General features: G+C 38.9%; 2 protein-coding genes and 1 pseudogene across 2 annotated transcripts in view; 1 reads left to right on the plus strand and 2 right to left on the minus strand.

The window, feature by feature from the left end:
• Positions 1 to 9,529, minus strand: part of LOC102500547 (butyrophilin-like protein 1) — a 10,772-nt gene extending 1,243 nt beyond the window's left edge. The window contains exons 1-8 of the mRNA XM_006163685.1: positions 9,451 to 9,529; positions 5,460 to 5,810; positions 4,354 to 4,635; positions 4,020 to 4,220; positions 3,281 to 3,301; positions 3,163 to 3,189; positions 2,756 to 2,782; positions 269 to 295 (exon numbers count right to left, since the gene is read on the minus strand). Of these exons, the coding sequence (XP_006163747.1) occupies positions 269 to 295; positions 2,756 to 2,782; positions 3,163 to 3,189; positions 3,281 to 3,301; positions 4,020 to 4,220; positions 4,354 to 4,635; positions 5,460 to 5,810; positions 9,451 to 9,529 (1,015 nt within the window). The remainder of the gene's footprint in view (positions 1 to 268; positions 296 to 2,755; positions 2,783 to 3,162; positions 3,190 to 3,280; positions 3,302 to 4,019; positions 4,221 to 4,353; positions 4,636 to 5,459; positions 5,811 to 9,450) is intronic.
• Positions 9,530 to 11,059: 1,530 nt separating this feature from the next.
• On the minus strand, positions 11,060 to 16,791 carry LOC102500961 (nucleosome assembly protein 1-like 4 pseudogene; annotated as a pseudogene).
• A 1,716-nt stretch (positions 16,792 to 18,507) lies between these two features.
• Positions 18,508 to 20,506, plus strand: part of LOC102501372 (butyrophilin subfamily 1 member A1-like) — a 5,201-nt gene continuing 3,202 nt past the window's right edge. The window contains exons 1-2 of the mRNA XM_006163686.1: positions 18,508 to 18,765; positions 19,473 to 19,561. Coding sequence (XP_006163748.1) covers positions 18,508 to 18,765; positions 19,473 to 19,561 — 347 coding nt within the window. The remainder of the gene's footprint in view (positions 18,766 to 19,472; positions 19,562 to 20,506) is intronic.

A 20,506-nucleotide genomic window follows, 5' to 3' on the forward strand; every position in this document is an offset into this window, starting at 1 on the left:
CTATGTTAATTTCTATTATCAGAACCAAGCAGATCACACAGACAAGAAAGCTGAGTCAATATATGAAGGTGGAAATACAATAAAAGTAGCTAAACCTAGCAGTATTTTTTCAGTTTGAGCTAACATTTAATGACATTCTTTTTTTTTATCTCTCTTTACCAAAATAATGTTGTTTCTGTATTTTTACTAAGAGATAGTGTTAGGAGGGGGAAAAGATGTCAGAGGGCAGGTTAGAAGGGAGACAAAAAGATAAACAAAAATCACTCACCAGACTGGAACAATTCCTTCCTCCAGTCTGAAAAAGAACAACACAGACTGAGGCAAGAACAAAAACACATCCAGGAAATGGAAAAGAAAAGACACTTCTTTCCCTGGGTCATTACATTTGCCTCCCATCTCCTCAGCTCCTCTGCTAAGCTCCTCAAACTCTGGTAGTATCCAGAAACTAGAGGGTAAGTGGTATGCCAATCATTGGTCTGTCTCAGGTTGGGGTCTGTCCCCCAATTCAGCCTGAAGCAAAGGAAAGTGTTTCTCCAGCCTAAGCCAGGTTTGGAGAATACGTGGAAGTGGAACAGGCTGCCTGGTGATCATGGTGCCTCTACAGTGTCTCCTAAGACCCTCTGCAGTCCTTCTCATCAAGAATGGGAGCTATAACATATCCTTTTGTTTTATTTTATCTTGAAGTTTGTCAAGCTTATGACCTTTCAGAGGAGGGACAAAATTTACGGCTGATATGTGGTAAGTTCTTTGACCAGACTGATAGGCAATATATTCATGATGAGAAAATTCATTTGATATGCTATAGTGATACACAGTGATTGAATGTAAAAAAATAAAACAAACAAACAAACAAAAAGGAGTCTGACTACTCTGAGGCCCCCCATGCTCTATAAAACCCCACTAAACTCCCAGCTGACAGCCGGAATCAATCACCAGGTAAGTGATTAAACATGCCTCCGGATGACTGCAGCTATTGGCCATTGAGCCTACCCAGCTAGGCAGGCTGCCTAAACCAGGCTCCAGACATCACCCTACAGGACAAGCTAGTCCACTTGACCTGCCAGAATTCTGGTCTATAAAATCAATGAATATGATAAAAATTACTCCTACAAGCTACTAAATTGGAGGATCATTTGTTATGCAGGAACTGAGACACCCAGCAAAACCAAATTAAAAAGAAATAGAAATTCTGAGGGAAAAAATATGTACTTTTATTGAGATTAGCCATAATATTTTGTATATTTAATTCTTATTTATGGCATGTCATATAATACCTTCACATATTCTTGTGTCTAGACACAACCAATATTAACACTGCCTTGTGTTTTATCCAGATACACTTTGTGCACATGTTAAAATGTGTGTGTGTGTGTGTGTGTGTGTGTGTGTGTGTGTGTGTGTATGTGTGTGTGTCTTGCTGAGGCATTTAGATGGTTCCTTGTTATTTTGGACCACATAATCAGATTTTAAAATATCTTTCTCTAGAGTCAGAGTCCTTGGTAGAACAAAAATACATTTTGTCCTTACTGGGGCCACTTTGCTCATAATGGGAAGGGTGATTTTATTTGAAAATTGGATATTCTTGAAGAATCTTGGGATTCTTCAGGTAAGGATTTATCCATAATTTTTGACAAGAGTAACACTATAGTTCCACTGTAGTTTCTCACTGAACTGCCCTCCAGCAAGAATTTGACACTGATGTGTAGAATCTATGAATATATTTCTTAAGGAGAACATGTATTCTATCTGCTTCATCTTAGATTTCAGGAAACTAAGATCAAGAAAAAGAAAATGACTCAATTCCTCAGCTATACTTGGCAGAGTTGCAACTGAAACTCAGGTGTCCTCACCCTTAGAACTTTACTCTCTCCTTGAGAACCGCAGAAACGTTTCAAACCGGCTCTGTGTAAAGTGCTTATCCAGCTTTAACCCTTGGGAGGGTTCCTGGATCTCCACAATCTGAGAAATAAGACCAAGGAGCTAATTCCCAGGGTACAGCAGGTTGTATGTATCTGCCCAGTTTCTAGCTTTTTTCCTTCACAGAGTCAAAGAAAATGGCTTATGCCTCAACACCTAGCACAATGCACAGCATTTAAAAATTGCACAAATATATGTTTAAGGAATGATCTAGTATGTTTATAAAGTCCAATTCTACATTATACACAAAAACCTATACAATATATAGACACAGATATTAGATGGTGTGAAAATAATCAATCCCCTCTGCCACCAGCCCAAACATATTCTTATAACTGAACTTAAAATATTTTGAAAGATTATTTTTCAAGCCTTTTAAATGTATGTCCCTATCTATTGAACTTCACTTTCTTTATTTTTCATCAGTAAAACAATTAAAATAATAATTGACTTTTTAAATGTAAACTATATTATCTGCTTTTAAAAACTTTCCTTTCAGTTTAGAAATGCTAACACAACAGTGTATCCTTTATTCTTCTTAAATCTCATCATTTTGAGTTCTACCCCTTCCTGCTCCATATTAAATGGACTAACAACTCCTGTTGAGTCCTACCACAGTCATGATGTGGAATCTACCGGTTAGAAATTATTTCTCCTATACCTGGAAAATGGTTATTTGAGCTGCAAATCAAACACAAAATACCATACATGGTACCAAATAAATTTTCTCTTCATGTAGACAAGTCTGTGCATGTCTGTGGGTATGTATATTTCTCTACTTGTTGTGCTCACAACACCAGAAGCGTTTGTCAAGAGAAAAGACCAAGGAACTACTTACCAGGATATAGCAGAGCCTTTTTCCAATCTAAAACAGAACAAATCCAGGTAAGCAAAGTTACACATTAAACTGTGACCCCACATTTCTCTTTTTTCCTCTTATTTCTCTTTCAATAGCCATTACATATTTTAGTCTTTTCCTTTAAGGCAGTTTGACTCCCAATATTTTGGCACCAGGAACCAGTTTCATGATGGTAATGTGAGTGATGGGGAGTGGCTGTAAATACAGATAAAGCTTGGCTTGCCTGCCAGTCATCACCTTCTGCTGTGTGCCCTAGTTCCTAACAAGCCATGGACTGGTCCCCATCTGTTGCCTGGGGGTTGGGCACACTTGCTCTTAGGAGAGGGAGCTGAGAAAGTATTGGGCACCAGGACATCAACTGGTGTGGAAAACACAGAATCTCTTACCTTCTTTGTATAATGCCTTTCGGGATTCTGAAAGAAACAACATTCAGTGAAAGACTCATAAGAGGTGTAAAAAGGGAAAACAGAGCCCATATAAGGCATACTAAGAAGCAAGACTTACCCAGCTCTTCCGTGAGGTTTGCTGAAAGAGAAGGAGACATACAATCTATCAAATTAGGTTTTAATTGCCCCTGAGTTTGGGAAGTAGCTAAATGACTTAAGATTGGCCTTCTCTCAAAGGTCCAGAAGTTAAATAGATGAGAAAGATTAGTCGGGACCAGTAGATAGTGTAATGGTTACATCACTGGACTCCCACAGCGTCGACACCGGTTTGAGTCCTGGACCCAGTGGCTTAAATCTCATGCTGGGCATGTGTGCATATATGCCCAAAATCCTGAGAAGAGAATGGAGGAGAAGGGATTGGTGCATACCTACCCCCTCTGGGGGGACTGATTTATTGGTTTCTGTCACATGTTATTGGGACGTGCAATGAGCACAGCAGGAGTGCCCATAATCACAGGAGTTTAGAATTTCTTAGGTGTTTCTAAACCTTTTTGAATGATAAATAGGAAGAGAACTTAGGAGTGACATTTACACAAGGAGAAACAGCAGCACAGGCCCAGGGGCATGAACAAACATGATGCCATTTAAGGAGCCACATACACTACCATTGCCCACTGACCTTCCAGTCCCCAGCCTGGTTTTCTGTTCTACAATAGGCTTCCGGGTCTGAGGAATTCTTAGTACCCTGAGTTTCTTGTGTGGCTCTTTCCCAGTCTTTGATTTTTCCATCCACCCCACACAACACGTAGCCCCAGCTTTTCCATGATCCTCTGATAAGCCCTGCTGTCTCAATTTACCTTTGGTTGTAAGTGCTTCTTCCTTTTCCTTCACCATCTGATCTCTTTCCTCAGCTTCCTTTTCCTTTTTTGTTATTTCTTCCTCCTTTGCTTGATGTTCTCTCCAGCCAAAGTAACTGATCCCAATGAGGAGGATCCCTAACACAGGGAGTGTCCCAGCCAGGGCTGCCTTCCATGGATTCATCCTGGGGAAGAAGGGCTCTGTGTGGGGGTATTGAGATACAGTTAGAGACTAATCTTGAGGAAGGCTGACCCTCTTCCCTAGGCTCACTTCAGCCCTCCTTTTCTCCTTTCTTCCTTTTCCACACACCATTGGGGCTTATGCCTCACTGACCTGGGAGGAAGATAGCTGCTGCTTTCTCCTGGCCGGAGAGGGGATTCTGGATGGTGCAGGTCACGTTGCCCAGGGAGCTGTCTGTGACCACAAGAGATGCCTCCACACGGAAAAGCCCATCTCCGTCTTGGGTCTGAGACTCAGGGGGGGATGGTAGCTTCACTCCTGCCATATTTCTCCACTTCACGGTGGGCTTGGGGAACCAGCCATCCGAGGAACACAGCACTCGAATCCCATCTTCCTCTACCCCTGCCATGTAAACGTGAGGGGCAGAGCCCAGTCCTAGGAGAGAAGGGGTGTGCCTGAGGCCTGTGGTCCTCAGGACCCAGGAGTCCCTGCATCTAAAGATGTAACTTCCTTTCAGTAGACCAATGAGTAAACTGGAGCTCTGAGGTCAGAATTAGGATGATTAATAATTAAGATTTTTTTTAAAATTAGAGATATATTTTTGCTATAGGGCACGTGTGCTCACTGGAGAAACAGAGAGAGACAGAGAGACGGAAAGTGAGAAAGGGGGATGGCCATGCTGCCATCCCTTTTCTTCCATTCTCCTCTTGGGATCTTGGGCATGCACGCACACGCACCCAGTGTGAGTTTTATGTCACCAGGTCAAGGACTCAAACCATGGTCACACTACGTGGGAGTCCATAGACATTACTCCATCTGCTGGTCTTCATAATTAAGTTTTAAAATCAACTTATTGCTTTTGTCATTTCCATTGACTAAAAGAACTTTAGGGTCATTCTAGGAAGAGAAAATAACACAGGCAATTAAAAACAGAAAGGGAGATCAATTCTTTTAGCTCTCTTTCTTTTCTTGTTTGGTAAAAATTAATGTTTGAAGTTCAGTACTTATCTAAACTAGTGATGCTACTGAATAAATATTCTCTTAGGATGTCAAAACATCTTCAGAAATTTTATTCCTTTGGTACTTAAAAGTGAATGTAGTCTTATCTGAACTGTATACTTCAGGAAATGGGCATTCTGCAAGGTAAAGTCTCAGATTAACATATTGAAGATCAAGAACAGTGCCAGGTCAGGAACCCAGAGGTCTGTCCCCTGCCACCCCTCCCCTCCGTGGTTATATTCTGTGATAAGTTAACATACCTATAACATTCAGCTCCACAATGGCCTCTTCAGAGATGTCACCAATTTTGAAATAACACCGATACTGGCCGTGGTCAGAGGCCCGGATATGTTGTATCTGCAGAGCCACTGCCCCATTGCTGAGGGAGTCTCGCACCAACTTGGTCCTGCCACGGTACTCCAGCATTTGCTCGGCGCCTTGCTCCTGTCCATTCTGGACCACCAGCACAGCGGGGGAAAGCTGGGTCCGGTACCACCGGATGTGCATGTGTGCTGCACTCTGCTCAGGGGACACCTGGCAGGGCAGAGTGGCGTCTGCCCCTAGCAGGGCCACGATGGGCTCAACTGGTCCCTTCACAGAAAACCTGGACACTGCACAAAATCAGAGACAACGTGGGGTGATTAGTGTGGTGAGGTGAGATAGAAAACCCATTGCATTTCCATATTTCTTATTTGCATTATTTTCTAAAAAGGTAATATATGTTTTAAAATTTTAAAAATGTAATATATAGGGGTCAGCAGATGGTGTAGTGGTTATGGTGCTGGACTCCAATTCTGTGGATGATGGTTCCAATCCCAAAATCCCCAGAGGAGACTGGAGGAGAAGGGATTATAAAATGACCAGCACTCTCTGGGGGGTGATATCTCACTTTCTCTCTCTCTGTCTCTCTCTGGTGGATGCACATGCCCTATTGCAAAAAAATCAAAACAAATGTAATATATAGGTGTGTGTGTGTGTGTGTGTGTGTGTGTGTGTCTTTTTCGGCTCTCTTCTCCTCATCCCCTACCAACACATTTTATTCATTTCTCTAAGAATAATAAGTGGTGCTGATTTGGCATTTAAAAAGACATGTTTTCTCTATGCATTTTCAAATAGCCTTTATATGTAAGTTCAACAAAATTTATATAAAATGTATTAACTGATAGTCATGACAATGTAACATTAAGGAACTATTATTTATTTATTTATTATCATCATAATCTTGTCTGTATTACATGGAATCACATATAACTTTACAGTGTATTACATTACTTTTTCCAGAAGGAATACCATGCGTATCAGTCAATACAGAGACATTAAAATCCCCATTTCTTCATCCAATAGCTTTTCATTATTTTTCCCAATCATCATTATCATTATTATTATTCCATTTTTTTTGGAGAGTTTTTTTTGCTAAAGGACGCATGTGCATGAGTTTAAGCCACCGGATCCGACTTGAACCGCGGTCGACTACATGGGAGTCCAGCGACATAGCCATTACATTAACTGCTAGTCCCTCCAATTATTTTTTAAACAGTCAATCACTACTTTTTATTTTGCTCATAGAAAGACTTTACCCAACATGAAATACTTTCATTCCACACTGCCTTATCCTCCAAAACTATTTTCACTGCTTTTATGTCCTCCAATGTTACGATCTCTACCATAGAGTGTGGATAGTTGGTATATATTAAGTGGATACATACAATATCTTTCTTTCATATCTTGGCTTACTTCACTAAGTAATAGGAACTGTCTTTTTTATGAGGAAGAGGGGGGGAAGGTATTTTTCTCTTCATCCATTCCTTGATCCCCTAGCACCCTGCTCTAGGAGGGTATGTGGACATTTCTGACATTGAGATTTGGGTTACTGTTTTGCATTAGGGGTGAGGGAATAGTGTTTTATTATAAGGTGAAAAGTAGAATTTTACTGTGTCATAGATATTTTTATTTGTTTTTAAGTAGCTATGAAAGCTTAGGATTTTTTTCTTCACTAATACATTTCCTAAGTGGCCTGGAGAACTTGGATGAGCAATTAATTTACAAAAGCTATTTGACATTATGTGTAGCCACAATGTAGTGGGGAAAAAAATCATCATTTCAGAAAAATGGTATCATTATATGTCAATTTCTTCAACAATGTATTTCTAGTCATTTACTATATATACCCAGTTATACCCAATTTCTTTTAGTGCTGCCTATGCCATCATGTTTAATATTGTCCTATATTGGGGAATATTTATATTGTTTACAACTTATAAACTTATTATTAATGCAAATAATCATGTAATAAACATTAATGTGTGTGTGCGGGCACATAGGAGAGAATTTCTATAGAACCAATTCTTGCAAAACTTTTGTATGTACATCAAAAATTTTGAAATTCACTATCTAATAGACATCAAATTCAAGATATAATAGTAATAAAATCATTCTTGTGATCTCATATCTTATTTTTCTCCAGACCTTGAGTCTGAAATCTTCATCTTGTGGGGCTCTTTTATTTTATGAAAGAGGGACTCATGTTTCAGAAAAAAACAAGTGACTTTTTCAAGACCATGTCTAAATAGAGCTCAGAAATCCTGAATCCAAATTTTTGTACTCAAACTTAGGCTACTTTAGCAGTGTGAGCAAAGTGTATTTTAACAGTTACATCAGAAAGTAAACTGGTTACAGTGACCTATTCTCATTAAAGATTTGGATAAATATATTGTAGCTATGGGTTTCATAGGGACTACCCAAATAAGTAAGGGACATTGGTGCAAGGGAGATTTCTTGACTTGTGAATGAGTATTTTCATTTCTATGAGAGGAGTCACAGAAAACAAGACAATTCATAAAATGAATGAGACGGAGCACTGACCACTGACCTGCTGAGCATGGTGTGGACATCTGGTGAATGAGAAAAAGGAGGAGAAAGCCAACTGGAGAGAAGTTGGGGAAACCCTCCATCTTCTTGAGAGCAGATGGAAGCATTCACTCTGATGATGAGAAGCTCTGTAACAGAAAGTGATGAGAATGCCAGGAGAGTAAAAGTTCTTAGGAAAACAGCTCCTGTTAAAAGCTTTACACAGTGTTTTTACTTTTTATAATAATTATTTTTTAAATTTATATTTAATCACCGAACATATTTACAGCATACATATGGCTCTTTTAGCATGCAGATAGTGCATATTAGTTAAGTCATATATATATAATCAAGTACACCAGTGTTATCGGTTAACTGTCACCCCCTCACAGACTTTGAGACAAATACCACCTCCCACTCACTCCCAGTGGTTTTTTTTTCCTTCTTCTTTTTGTTCTTAAAACCAACAGATTTCTCTGGTAACTACTCTCTGGTGCTCTGTATGCCTTCATGTTCTTCTAGGGATTCATCTTCTTGCCAAGGCTCTCTTGAAATTGAAAATCCTGCATTTACTGCTGAGAAATGAAGTCAGACACAGAACTAGTCCCAGATACCTCAGCCAATCCATCTTCAGTCTTCCTCATTTATCTATGTATTTACTACAAATACTTCTGTGATTCACCTCACTACAGGGAAGGGAGCTTTTCTCGCCATGTGGCCCTATCTCAAGACTCTCTTTCTGAAGAACCCACAACTCTCTGCTCATTTTCACATAGTTTCTCTCACCATCTGGATGGATCCCTGCACATCATCACATAGTTTCTCTCACCATCTGGATGGATCCCGAATGTGATGGAAAGCTCCTGGTCTCCTAGGTGTACTTACACAGTCAGCTCCAGAGACAATTCGCACCTGGTTGTTCATGTAGTCAGCATCCACTGATGTGGCTTCAGGTCAGCGGCTTTCTGGCCTATTGCAGGATTGGGATATTCTTGAGAAGCAGAATAAACAGCGAAGTAAAAAGACTCTGAGTTTTGAATACCTTTCCTAGAGTAAGTTTAAGGAGGAGAGTCATAGCGTCCCTCCAGCTCTTCAGCTATTTTGAAAGTGGAAGTAGTAATGGCCACCCCAGGGAACTTTGGACTGGACTTAACTAAAAGATTATAGGAACTCTCAGGTGTGCCTATGTTGAGTTAGATGAAAATGCTCAGTGTAGCTACCTTCTTCCACCTTCGAAGGCATGAAACCACATGATTTAGGGAGAGGAAATTAGCTTTTTGTATGACAGTAAAGTCTGTGGGTCACCTCGATGTTCAAGTCACTAAGGTAATTGATGTAGAGAATAAAACCTAAAGCATTCTTTTCTTTCGTTTTTATTTTATTTTTTAATTTTTGGTGCAGTACCATTATTGACATTAGAGGGCATGTGCAGAGCTGTGCAGGGAATAATAAGCTCAGAGCTCTGTGCTCTAAGGACCTTCATGCTCCCAATAGTAGAGAAGAAATAATAACACAGTTTTAGAGTTCCAGGCATAAGATGCACTGGAAAGACTTTTTCTATTTCACATTCTTTCTGGGTTTAATTAATGTTCATTCATGTTTTACACAGTTTATAGATCATCAGGAACACAAATAGCTATTGCATAAACATTAGTATTGGGTCTCTCATAATCTTACCAAAGGGACACCGAGATCCTACCTAAATATTTTCTAGACCCAATGAGTGCATTTAGGTTTATAAAATTATAATTTATGATTTACATATAACAATTTTACATCCTTATGAGGTACAGTTTTTTTTTTTTAAATGTTTCACCTCTTTAATTGACTAGTCTTAACTATTCTGTATAAATTGAAAACACCATATTCAGTTACAAATCAGTCATAAGGTAAGGCTGAGCACTCTCTGCATGGCTAGTCACAGTGTGCACATGGCAGTCCTCAGCTATCCCACACTTGGAAACCCTACACACCAGCCGACAACCAGATACACCAAACCCAGGGCTTTTAAGATAGGATGAATGGTGGGACCCAAAAATGGGAGTTACTAAGAAGCAAGACCTGACATTCACATGCTGAACTAAGGAAGTTTTCTCTGCCAACTTTATCCATCCGGAAGTATGCCAAATCTGACTTCTCTGGTGACAACCTTCACATTCCAACAGCAACATGTGGTGTCTGTGTCATGAGAACAAGCTCCTGTCTCACTTGCCGCAGCGGGAAACGACGCAGTTTCTTCTGCACAGGCCTCACCCCAGCTAGGACTATAAGGATGAGTTCAATGTCCTTCCAAGCATAAATAAATAAATAAATAAATAAATATGAAGGTGAAGCACTAAAGCTCTCACGTTAGTCACCGTGTGCCACAACCCCCACCATAATGCCTAGAAAAATAAAACACAAGAAAAAAATAACATTTTAAGAAAAACATGATCTTACCCTACTCGTGTGGCTTTTCAGAGATGATGAGAACATGACAGTTGAAGCAGCTTACCTACCCAGTAGTTTGATAGGCTGGAAACAGTGGGTGGGTTTCTTCAAACAAAAGAATTCAGTCCAATGGCAGGTGTGGTAGGATAGGCTCTAGAGGCCCTGGAACAGCATCACTAGATCTCTGCTCTTTTGCTGAGTAACCCCTCATCCCTTTCCCGACATATATTGAGGGACTCTTCCAAAAGGCAGGACCTGGACAAGTCCAGAGTTGCAGGCACCAGGGTCGTAGAGGGTGCGGGCAGGGCCTGGTCAAGTCGAGAGTTGCAGGCACCAGGGTCGTAGAGGGTGCTGGAACTGAACTTCCTCTTAGTAAAATGCACTTTATTTGCCACTGTATAAGTTAAGCAAAATAATAAGGGAAAAAAATGAAAGTGAAACCATGCACTAGAATATGAGTTAGATGGAATAAGCACTGTCAATACAATTGTGCTGTGGCAAGGACCAAGGCCCTTGCCTGCACGCTGGGAGTCCTGACAGCTGGTCTACCAGGCAGCCACCACCCCACAGGGCCGCTCACTTCTTATTGCTGTTTGTATTCCACTGGCTGGCTGGGTTCTTCCTCAGAGTTAATTTCAGAATTGTTTTCATCTTTTCCTTCCTCTCTTTCTTCAAAATTGTTGTCATCCTCTATGGCATTCCCAGTGAATTAGAGCACAACCCGTGGGACAATCCATTCTTTGAAGAAGTGTCCGATTTCAAAAGGCTATCATGAATTTAGAATCTTTATCCAGTGACTCTCCATCCCAGGTGCTTTCAGTGGATTGAAGGAGTGGAAGAATGACGCAAGGTGCACTTGGCTAGTGACAGTCCTCACAGTGCCCTGGCCCTTGTGCTTCTGCTTTTTCTTGATGGTTTTAGCTGCAACATTTTTTTTTTTTCTTTTCTTTCCCTCATTGGTGCACCCATCACAATCAACCATCTCTGGGCCTTCAAAGAAAAAGGGATCAGCCTCAACTGGCTTTGCTTCATTCTGTAGGTTTTTGTCAGGACTGAATTGGTAAAGTAGTCACTGGGTTCAAAATGGAACTCTAATACAAAAGCCATAGGCTACTCAGGGTCTGAAAAGTTCACTTTAATTCCTGCAGGTGTTTCAAGATGGGTTCATCTTATTCCTGGACTAATTCTGTTAGTTTATCTACATTTCTTCTTCTTTCTTTTTTTTTTTGAGAGGTTTTTGCTATAGGGCACATCCTCTAGCAAGAGAAACAGAGAGAGACAGAGAGACAGAAAGCGAGAAATCACCCTCCAAGTGGAATGGCCATGCCACAATTATTCTCCTCTCAGATCTACAATTACTCTATTTTTATGCTAACAACCCTACGAATTTTCTCCAATGAGTATTAAGTGGAACCATAGAGAATTTGCATTTAGCTTTTAAGAAAATACAATTATTAAGATATAATTTGCATACAAGGCAACACATGGTTTTGAAATGTACATTTCAAGGTGCTTTTATAAATTTTTATACTAATGTAACCACTATCTTGATCAAGATGTGGAATATTTCCATTTCATTAAAATTTCCTTCATGTTTATTGCCAGTCAATCCATTCTTGAAAAAAAAAAGTTTTCTGATATAAAACATGATAGCTATTGTTGCTAATATAAACTTCAAAAATAATAAAAAGAATCATACTGTTTGTATACATTTGCGTTTGACTTCTTTGGCTGAACAAAATATTTTTTTATCAGGACCAGCAGATGGCGTAATGGCTAAGTCACTGGACCATGTAGTCGACTGTGGTTCAGGTCCTGGACCTGGTGGCTTAAACTCACACTGGGCATGAGTGTGTGTGCATGCCCAAGATCCCCAGAGGAATGGAGGAGAAAGGATTGTGGCATGGCCATTCCCCCTGGGGGGGGGGGTGATTTTTTCACTTTCTGTCTCTGTCTCTCCAAAAAAAATATTTTTGATCAGCTGTTTTGTGTATGACTATTTTGTTTACTATTATGATTGCAAAATAATATTGCATTGTATGATTACACTACCACTTAATATTATGCATTTCTGTTTAGGGTTGCCTCACTACCTCAGGCAAGTCCTTCTTTCTATACCCAAACCCTTTCATGTTGTGCTGAGCAGGCCTCCTCTGTGAGGTCCTCCAGGCTCATTTAGACTCTTGACAGCATCCCATGGTGTAGTTATGTGTTATGGGAGTGGAAAGAGAGAAATAAAGGGGAAATGGGAAAGCTTTCCTCTTTTATTTACTTTCCTCTTTTATTTACTTTGAAATTTACAATATATGCATGTATATTCTATCTCAAAATGAAATAAATTAGTATCCATATGCAACAAAGCTAGAAAAGCAAATTTGAAAAATTAATACACATACCTTAAATATTTTCCTCAATCGTAGAAAATTGTTTGAATAGAGTTGAGTAATCAGTATGTAATTTTTTGAGAGATTTATGCTATAGGGCATGTACACTCTCACTAGACAGACAGAGAGATTTAAAGAGACAGAAAGTGAGAAATCACCCCCTCCCCCGGGGGGGATGGCCTTACCACCATCCCTTCTCTAATTTCTTCTTGGTTTTTGGGCACGCACTCATGTGTCTGGCATGTTTCACGCTGCTGGGTCTTGGGCTTGAACTACGGTTGACTATGTGAGAGTGCAGTGACGTAATCATTAAGTTATCTGATGGTCCCACTAGAGAATATTTTGAGTGAATTTGGTGTTTTTGAAACAAAGATGTGAAAGGAGAAAGAGAAGGAAAGTTATGAACAAAATATTATTGAATCCAAAGGACAGTTTTTAAAACACTATTAATAGTTTGATTCTATTTGTTTAAGAAATATAGAAAGAGACATTAAAATCACACACACACACAATGACAGGATATTTGTTCTGTATGATACAAATATGGGTGTTTCTACCTATAATTATGCTTATCTTCAATTTTCAACCTTCTCAAACATGTAATAGTAAAGAATAATTTATATCAAAAAGACTTTTTTTTAATAAAACTATGAACTGACCCCATGACCTAATGTAAAAGGGAGCTGGATCCCACATGCTGACCATGATTAGAATCGTGGGCCTGGAGGCTTAACAAACACACTGTGCATGTGTGTGTGCCCCAAATCCAAATACGATTGGAAAATGGAGAAGAGATTACTACATGACTGCACCCACTGCAAAGTGCTTTTTCCCTCTCCCTCTCTCTCTGTTTCTCTTTGACAAGTGCCAATGCCACCTGGATAATTAAAATAATTAATAAAAATATGAAGTGTAATAAGAAGAATTCATTTGTAGGGGATCCAGAATTAGGGGAAAAAAATCTGGCATTATCAGAAGGGAAAATCTGACTTAAAATAGAATCAAATGGAACATTCAAATATTACAGTAGACACCCCTGAAAATCAAAATACTGGGATAGAAAACTGAAGTTGCTGGATTCTTCCAGAATATAATACATTAATCCAAAGAACTAAAACTTGGCAAATGTAAGTTGAGTTAAGCACACTAGATCCAGAACTTTAACATTCACCTCACAGGATTTCTGGAAAGAAAAGGAAATTAAGGACAAAACTTAGTTCCTGGTCTGAAAGAGCATTTTATAATAAATTGAATGAACAAAGGAAAAATATTAGTCATTTTATACATATTCTTGTAAAATTTTAGAGCTCCATGGATAAAGAAACAAAAACCTTAAAGTTTTCAGAGTGTGGGAAACATATTTTGAACAAATTAAAGCAATCAAGTCCTATCACACATCTATCATTCAACATTCATTTCTGGGAAACAATCAAACCCAGTTTTTTACATTCATATACAACAAAACTATCATTTAAGTGTAGAGGTAAAAGGAAATATGTCCTGGATAGGAAGGAATCAGACGTTTTCCCGCTATCAAAACCTGTATATAGAGTGAAAGTTCCAGATTTGAGTCAGGGTCTCGGAGGGGAGGAAGGCATAGACATTTCTGGGATATAGTCCATGCTCTGTTTACTCCCACCAGGGTGTTTCCTGTTATCTGAGAAAGAGTAAGGCAGAAAGGCAGGAGACATGGCAGATGTTATCTGTTGAAGTTAGACAAACATGTTGGTTTGAGATATTTTCTTCTTTTTCTGTTAGCCTTTTCCAAAAGAGTTGTCTTCATGGAAATTGTGTGGCTTTTCTGCAGTGGTGTCTGAGTTTAGGTCACAATTTTATTTATGTATTTATTTATTTTGAGAGGTTTTGCTATAGGGTGTGTGCACTCTCCAGAAGGACAGAGAGAGACAGAGAGACAGAAAGCGAGAAATCACTCCCCAAGGGGGATGGTCATGCTGAAATCCCTTCTCCTCCATTCTCCTCTTGGGATCTTGGGCACACACGCACACACAGCTGCCATGAGTTTAAGCCACCGGGTCCAGGACTTTAACTGCGGTCGACTACGTGGGAGTCCAGTAACATAGCCATTACGCCAACTGCTGGTCCCTGTCACAGTTGTTTTTCAGGAGGGGAATTAATTCATGCACATGTCAAATCTCTTCTTTGTTAGGAAATGTCAACCCATTGAGTTTACATGTTTAATAAAATTTCAAAAAGAATATTTAAATAGACTAATGTTTTTGCTATTTTATGTATACAGACAAGTCAGTGGAAGAAGGGATTTGACTGGATAAAAGTCACTTCAGTTCATCCTAATTAATCCATCTTAATTGCTTTAGAATTCTGTTAACCCAAATCTATGAGAAATTGTTGGATTTCACCAAGTCACAATATAAAAGGACAGATATATATACTCTTTTTTAAAAGATTTTTTTTATAGGGTGTATGGACTGCCTACAAAGGGAACTGAGATAAAGAGAGAGAGAGACAGTGAGAGAGAAAGTGAGGCCACTACCCCAGGAGGAATGGCCTTGTTTGCAATCCTTTCTGCTCCATTCTCCTCTTAGGATCTTGGGCATACACACATATGTGTGTCTGGTGTGAATTTCAAGTCACCAGATCTTTAAACAGAATACAATTAGAATCCAGGCAAAAAATTTTTTTCACCTGTCATTTATTTCCTCAAGGATAGTGACTATTCTGACTTTTAACCTCATATATTTGCCTTGCCTGTTTTTAATTTTAATTTATTTTATTCATTCAATCACTGTACATCACTACACCTTGTAAAATGAATTTACCCAACATGAATACCTTTCACACCAGTGCAGTTGAAAATATTATACATGCTATCACTAACCGACAATCATCCATTTATGTGTCCCTTAAATACCTTGTTCTTGCCTGTTTTTAAAATTTTACTTACACAATTTTTTTTAGAGGTTTTTGCTATAGGGCGCATGCGCTTGCCAGACAGACAGAGAGAGACAGAGAGATAGAAAGCGAGAAATCACCCCCCAGGGGGGATGACCATGCTGCAATTCCTTCTCCTCCTTTCTCCTCTTGGATCTTGTGCACATACGCACACACACCTGGCGTTGTTTAAGCCACTGGGTCCGGGAACCGCGGTCAACTACATGGGAGTCCAGCGACATAGCCATTACGCTAACTGCTGGTCCCCTTACACAAATTCTTAAGTCTTACTATTTTTTTGCACAGTTTTATAATTGTGAGTTTTTTATGTAGTTAATTATTTGTAATTGCAATCCATTACTATCTATTTTTTATTGTTTTACTTTTTACATTTAAAAGTTCAATCCACAGAATTGTTGCTTTGGCATAAAGTTTTATATATGCTCAAAATACTTATTCAGTGTGTATTCAGTGACATCGATACCACAAACTAATAATGGAGATAATCTTCATTCATTTTACAAATATATTTTCCATAAATTTCTCATAAAAAGAAGACCTAATTCTAAATTCTCTATGTGGCTTTAGTGATTTATCTGCCCTCTTCTTCCACACTATCATACTACTTCAATTTCCAAAGGTTAAACTCTCTGGAAATATGTTTCTTTTTATAATGGTGATAAACTTCTTTGCATATGTTAGATCTAACTTACAGTAATACTTCTCAATTGATGTTACAGGACACTATATACATCATAGATTCATTTTATCCATTTTATTTATATGCAGCTTTAGAAGAAGCCAAATCATTACATCTTGAAGGAAATAGTCACAAAGTCTTCTCAGCACTTACTGTGCTCCCTCGTTAGTACCCTCACGAAAAAATACCAGATTTTCCCAGTTTCATGACTAACATATTTTTCAGGATCTTTCCCATATCAGCTAATTGACTCATAGTAATAAAGACAAGCTTGACCTTTAGAAGCAACGCTTCGATTATAAAGTGACACTTATCTTTCATTCAGTTAACCTTTGTTTAGTACAGCCACTTATGTGCTCAGAAATGGGAATTCTTGCTCTTTTTGTCTTAAGGTAAGTATAATTTCTTTTAGGTTGCAACTTCAATCATGGTGCAAAGCGTTTTGTCTACTGGAAGTTTGTTTCCCAGGATCTTAGCTCCATTTTGCTCAGGACCAGTTTCATTCACACATTTATTTCCCATGTTTAAGAAAGTTGGCAACTCCCTCAGGCAATTTTGAGATAAATTGTCTTTCAAATTGATTTCTGATTTCCAGAATTGTGTTGGCCCTGAAAGGTCAGAGTCTGGTAGTAGACATTATTACCTATATATATATTTTTTTTAGTGAAAAGAGGTGTTGTTGATGTATTTTTCACATCTGAGAACCTGGAGTAGGATTTATCCAGACAAGAGAGTGTCAGTAATATGTTTATTAAAGATAAAAATGACCTCCAGGAGTTGCAGTAGTTAAGGCAGTGGATTCCCACATGGCCAGCCATGGTTCAAGTCCCAGACTTGGTAACTTGAAAATCACACTAGGTGCATGTGTATGAATGCCAACAATCCTGAGAGGAGAATGGAGGACAGGAATTATGGGAGGAAGAATCCCCCCTAGTGGGGGGAGGCTGACTTCTAATTTTCTCTATCTGTCTCTCCCTAACTAGTGCACACACCCATGGTAAAAACTTAAAAAAATTTAAATTAAATTAATAAAATAATATATAGTCTTAGAAGTCAGAATAGTCATTTTTTTCAAGGAGGTAGTGGGATCTTTTAGCCCTCTGCTGATTTTTTGGTTTGATATGAGTTCAAGTTACATGAATCCACTTGCAGACCCAATTTGTAATGAGGTGAAGAAGAGAAGAGGTGGTAGAAAGTGAAAATAAATAGGTGAGGGTAAAAATATTAAAAAACGGGAACCAGCAGGTGGTTAGACTCTCATGAATTCGACCGCAGATCAAATCTCAGACCCGATGGTTTAAAACTCACTCCAGTTGCATTTGTGCGAGTGCCCAAAATCCTGAGAGGAGAATAGAGAAGAAGAAATTACAAGGTAACCATTCCCTCAGGGGGCAATTTCTCACTTTCGGTCTACTTCTCTGTCTCTCCGACAAGCACATGTGCTCTATAGCAAAAATCTCTCTATAAAACAAACAAAAAACAGCTTGGCTCCTTCATGGACTCATTTTACCTGGCTACTTTTATCTTTAGATAGTATCTACTCAGAGGATGAATTTAGGTATGGATAAAATGGCAAAGAGGAATTGTTTAAGGAACTGATACCCTAAATCATATTAAACTGAGAAAGATGATCTTACTTGAGACTCCAATAAATGGAATAGAGAGACATAGAAGAATAGCTCTATCTATTTATATCTAATATATAGGTACATATAGATAATGTAGATATTTAGTTGGTTTTTTTTCTGGAAGAATTCAGCATTCACAAATTTTATTATATCCTATTGTGCTAATTGCAGATATACTTGGTTAGGAGATACATGAAAGGATTGATAAAAGTTTTAGTATCAGCTTCAAGTCTGTAGTGATTTCTGAACCCCATTTACTCATTTCTCATATGGGAGGAGAAAAAAAATCTTCTTCCACCTAGAAATACGTTACTGTGCCCAATGAGAAACACTGATGCCACCAAATAATGTTAGACACTTCACAACAAAAACCACCCAGGTCTCAGATGAATGACTTTCCTCTTCAGGCATGGGTTCTGGTCCTGATATTATCACTGTGGGTCCAGAAGATGAAGGAATAAGACTGATATGCATGGGCAAGGGATGGTTTCCCCAGCCTGAGATTCAGTGGAAGCATGGAAGGGCAGAAAAGATACCATCTCTTTCTGAGGATGAGACCCAAGACAATGATGGGTTGTTCCAGACAGAGGCATCCCTCATTGTGAGAGACAGCTCAAGGAGAGAAGGATCCTGCTCCATGAAGAATCGATTCTTTGGAAAAGAGAAAGTGAGAAACATCTCTATCCCGGGTCAATGTTGCTCAATTTGAAAGTAGGATACAATTAAGTAGGGGATTTATGAGTCTAGGGATGGGATAATTTTGCTTGGTATGCATTTTGATCAGGTTCTGGGAGCCTGTGTAAGAGCCCTTTTTCCCTAGGACCTCTCCTTGGAAGGTAGCATTTGCTGTGATTTTCCCCATACTTGTGATTTGCATGGGTGCTGTCATGGTTTTGGCCTAGAAAGAATAAAACAGGAGAAGAGGAGAGTATGAAAAGCCAAGGAAGAAAAAGAGGAATAAAGTAAACCTAAAGGTAAATCTATGATTAGACATGGTGGGTGGGATTCATGAATGTATAAGTTCATTAGCATGGTTGTGTATATGGGTGGCATTCATTGGAACACAAAGACAACATAAGACTGAGTTAGAACCACAAGACCTCCAACAAGATATGAGCCCAAGACTTCCATGACAAAAAGGGACTCGTATATAAGGAGAAAATTCACTAGTATAAAAATAGAAGTAAAACAAATGATCATAGAAATTCTCAGGAAAATTTCATGAAGTGATATTCAGAATGGTTTAGTAATATAAACTAGAAAATAAACCTTGTGTATTTTTTTTCTGTAAAATCTGTTTGTTATTTTCTTTCCTTTTGAGAATTACTTATGAAAGAGCTTGGTAAGTTATCCATTTTCTTTGCTCTCTTACAGGAAGCAGAATCCTTACTCCATGCTTTGCACTCAGCATCTCACAAGCTATTATTCTTTTTCAGGGAGAAGGAAGGAATTATATTTGCAAGGTGAGTCACATCAGTGTTTTGGTTGAGCCAACTATCTCATCTGCTCCTCTGTTCTGATTGCCTCCAATGTGCTTTAACAGTATAGGAGGAATCCTCCATTCTAAAGAGTATATGATGATCAAACACATGATACCTAACAGCTGATAGATGACACTGACAACAGTTTATTAATGACATACACTCATGGCCTTGGAGAACAGCACTATATGCCTTATAGAACCACAGGAGATTTGCACCTGGGAGCAGAGTAAGCCACAAGTGGAGGCAGGTTTTATAGTAAAAAAGGATGCGATCTCCCCTGTTTTCTGAAGTTAGTAACTGGGGTGTTTGGATAATTTTGCAGGTTAACAGGAAGGTAAAGCCTGTTACGCAGAGAATCAGATAGAATTCATATGTCTGGGATGAGAAGGGATAAGTTGGCGGGAGTTTTCTGGTGTAATGAAGGGCATATCTGATGAGAACAGGAACTCAAATTCAGGCATTTGAAGCCATGTGGGCTCAAAGACGACAAGGCAGCACATAAAAAAAAAAGTGTGTTATACTCTCCAACAATTGAAGTCAATCTACTTCTTCTCAAAAGACCAGGCTCTCATATTTCATCACAGATATATGAATGGAATGTGGAAGATGTGAGAAATAGAACAGAGAATGCATATAGCCCCAAATTGTTGTTAAGAGGTGACAAACACAGTAATACAGCGTTATCATAAACCTTCCAATCTCAGGTGCTCACAGTAATTTTATGTTCTGAGGTGAAGGTCCTATGAATGGGGAGATCTAATTAATTTATTTTATTTCAGACTGGAGAAAGGTAAGTTTATACGCTGGTGAGTAATTGTAATATTGTCTTGTAGCTTCAATCATCCCAGGATAACATAAGGCTATTTTAGAGATTTCATTTTAAAGCCAAGGATCCAGAAAGAGATACTGGGGAGGGGGATGTGC

The sequence above is a fragment of the Tupaia chinensis genome, unplaced genomic scaffold (assembly GCF_000334495.1).
Source record: "Tupaia chinensis unplaced genomic scaffold, TupChi_1.0 Scaffold142790_1, whole genome shotgun sequence".
NCBI lineage: Eukaryota > Metazoa > Chordata > Mammalia > Scandentia > Tupaiidae > Tupaia > Tupaia belangeri.